Here is a 2,891-nt window from a genome sequence, read left to right on the forward strand (position 1 = left end):
AAAAATCATCATCTAAGGTTGTAATAGAAGTTCACTCGTGAAGCAGCCTTTCTGTTGTCGAGATTACCTTGGTACAACTCATTTGTCAACAAATATACGAAAACAATGTTAAGGTCAAAATAATCAAACATGACCGACAATCAGGGAAGCTACAAATACAAGATAGGAGATCAACTTAAAAATGATACACTTCCAAGAAAACTAAACAACTTGGACACTAAATTCTATAACACCACATCCAACTGAATATAAATCAATCAAATAAAGATATGCTGTTAACAACATGAATGAAACTGACATTACTGACATGTCAGTGCATGTAAGTTATAAGGATCAATAGCTATCTAAGCTATCTGATTCATTTCCGCTCCTACAACCTTTCTTGGGCATGCATATGAGTTAGAGCACCTAGTTCACTGAACTGCCTGCAACACTGCTCACATCTGTCAGGGTTCTCCTGTGAGTCTGCATGTGTCTTTTAAGAGTACTCAGCTGACTGAACTGCTTACTGCACTCCTCACATCTGTAGAATTTCTCCCCTGTATGGGTTAACATGTGGGCCCTCAGACTTTCCAGTGTACTGAACTGCCTGCTGCACTCCTCGCACCTGTAGGGGTTTTCGCATGTGAGTATTCAAACACTGACTGAACTAACTTCCGCACTCCTCACACTGGTAGGGTTTTCACCCGTGTGAGTCCGCATGTGGGTCTTTAGCCCACTCAACTGACCGAAACGCCTGCTGCACTCCTCACACTTAAAGGGTTTCTCACCCGTGTGAGTCCGCATATGACTCTTTCGATTACACAGCTGACTGAATTGCCTACTGCACTCATCACACTTGTAGGGTTTCTCCCCTGTGTGGGTTTTTATGTGGGTCTTCAGATTACCCAGCTTACTGAACTGCCTGCTGCATTCCTCACACTTGTAGGGTTTCTCTCCTGTGTGGGTTTGTACGTGGGTCTTCAGATGACCCAGCCGATTGAACTGCCTGCTGCACTCCTCACACTTATAGGGTTTCTCCCCTGTGTGGATTAGTATGTGTCTCTTCAGATCACTCAGCTGACTGAACTGCCTGCTACACTCCTCACACCTGAAGGGCTTCTCCCCTGTGTGGGTTCGGATATGTCTCTTTAGATCACCCTCCCGACTGAACTGCCTGCTGCATTCCTCACAAGAGTTGGCACTACTACTGACACTGTTCTATGGAGAGGTACGGAAAGATTATGGCATATTCTAAGTCAATCTACGCATGCCTGAGAGCGGCTATTCATCGTCACCTCACAGGACCCCCCTACCACTGCAAGTATAACATTTTGAATTCCAACTATGAGTTCCAAGCTGCAAATAACTTGTATATTGGAATTATAAAGCAGCTGAAGAGAGATGGATTGGACACTGCCAAGGCGTATCCACCCATCCTAGCATGTGACATCAGTAAAATGTTCGAGACAAAAACCTTGCGTGTTGATGATCCATTATCTCTCCAGCGACTGGTGTACGTCTACGTCGCTTTCTTCCTGCGGCACTCCGACCATATTGTGATCAAACCGGTTTCAAAGATGGCGAACGAAGAAAATAATGGTCAAAATGGTTGATTGGTTTCTAGCCATATTTCAGTGTAACAAAAAATGTTTCACACATTAGGGCTTGTCATGGTCCTGTTTTTTTTTACCTTCAACTTTTAGTAACTTAAGACGATGATGAACAGGAAGAAGATGGGGGTAATCAGGACACTTAGACATCGTGCTGATCACATTATCACAGAAGACGAGGATAGGGCCATAGAGTATGAACACCTTAGAACAGTCTTATCCGTAGCTGGCTACAGTAAGTGGGCGTGGCAGTCCCCCGGTAGGACAAAACTCACTCCACACCCACGCACCCACACGGACAGCAGACCTAAAGGTCATGTAACACTCCCTTATGTCGCGGGGGTCACCGAAGCCATCACCAGGAAGATCAGGAAAACAGGGGTGGCTGTCCATAGTACACCCCACACCACCATTAGGAGGCTCCTGGTTGCTCCTAAGGACAAGGATAAACTGGATGACACATGCGGCGTAGTATATCATCTCACATGCGAAGACTGTGATGCTCAGTATGTGGGGGAGACGGAAAGGGCCCTTAAAAAAGGATTTCAGAACACAAGCGAGATTCCTCTCCGGTTGCACAACACATGCAGACTTATAAACACCAGCCAACGAAGAAGGTCACCATCTTGGACAGAGAAAGCAGATGGTTTGAACGGGGAGTCAAGGAAGCCGTGCACATCAGGTCCCGCTCTCCGTCCCTCAACCGTGATCAAGGACGCCACAGACTCCCTCCAATCTACAACTCTCTCGTCCAGTCACGTGACCTGGGTGACCTTTGACAACTCGGTCACGTGACAACTCTCTTAGCTGAAGAAAGATGGCGGATGTCATCTGAAAGCTTCTAGTAGCTCAATTTTTAGTCGTGAGTACTAGTTTAAAAATCCTTTATTCAACTTAAGACGAGAATTAGACTCACTATCAACTTCTGAGCAAATATGTAAAATACTTTGTTGCCATGCTGCGTTACATGGAATGATTTACATGTTAAGTATGAAATAAAGGATCTATGTGTTATAGAAGACTTTGTCTCTCTTATATGGGTCAGATTGGATAGGCTATATGATACTAACGTTAATGACCCGCCCCGAGGTGTATATGGTGTCATAACGCCTGGTCATGTGCTATAACCATCGAATAAAACCACCGAGTGAGCGAAGGGGCGGGTCATTAACCCTTAATTATTTAATGAACATAACTTCTACTAACGTAATTCCACTAGGATATATAATCCCACTCTGAACAGATATGTCCGAACAGATCTCCAACCCAACGTCCCCCAGTATAATGCACTCCTGCATG

At 44.9% G+C, this 2,891-nt stretch overlaps 1 protein-coding gene across 1 annotated transcript; it reads right to left on the minus strand.

The window, feature by feature from the left end:
• Positions 1-408: 408 nt before the first annotated feature.
• On the minus strand, positions 409-1,535 carry LOC136426855 (zinc finger protein 492-like). The gene is made up of 4 exons (XM_066415573.1): positions 1,500-1,535; positions 1,065-1,200; positions 687-1,022; positions 409-539 (listed from the first exon to the last, which is right to left on the minus strand). Exons 1-4 carry the CDS (start codon positions 1,533-1,535, stop codon positions 409-411), a joined length of 639 nt encoding a protein of 212 aa, XP_066271670.1.
• Positions 1,536-2,891: the final 1,356 nt, after the last annotated feature.

This window comes from Branchiostoma lanceolatum, chromosome 2, assembly GCF_035083965.1.
Source record: "Branchiostoma lanceolatum isolate klBraLanc5 chromosome 2, klBraLanc5.hap2, whole genome shotgun sequence".
NCBI lineage: Eukaryota > Metazoa > Chordata > Leptocardii > Amphioxiformes > Branchiostomatidae > Branchiostoma > Branchiostoma lanceolatum.

Excerpts from the sequence above, each read along its gene's own strand:
- LOC136426855 (XM_066415573.1), bottom strand. The coding sequence starts at position 1,535 with ATGGTCGGAGTGCCGCAGGAAGAAAGCGACGTAGAC. Across the intron at positions 1,023-1,064 it reads GGAGTGTAGCAGGCAGTTCA|GGGAGAAACCCTATAAGTGT; the intron begins GTCAGCTGAGTG and ends TAATCCACACAG. Across the intron at positions 540-686 it reads CCACATGCGGACTCACACGG|GGGAGAAATTCTACAGATGT; the intron begins GTGAAAACCCTA and ends TAACCCATACAG.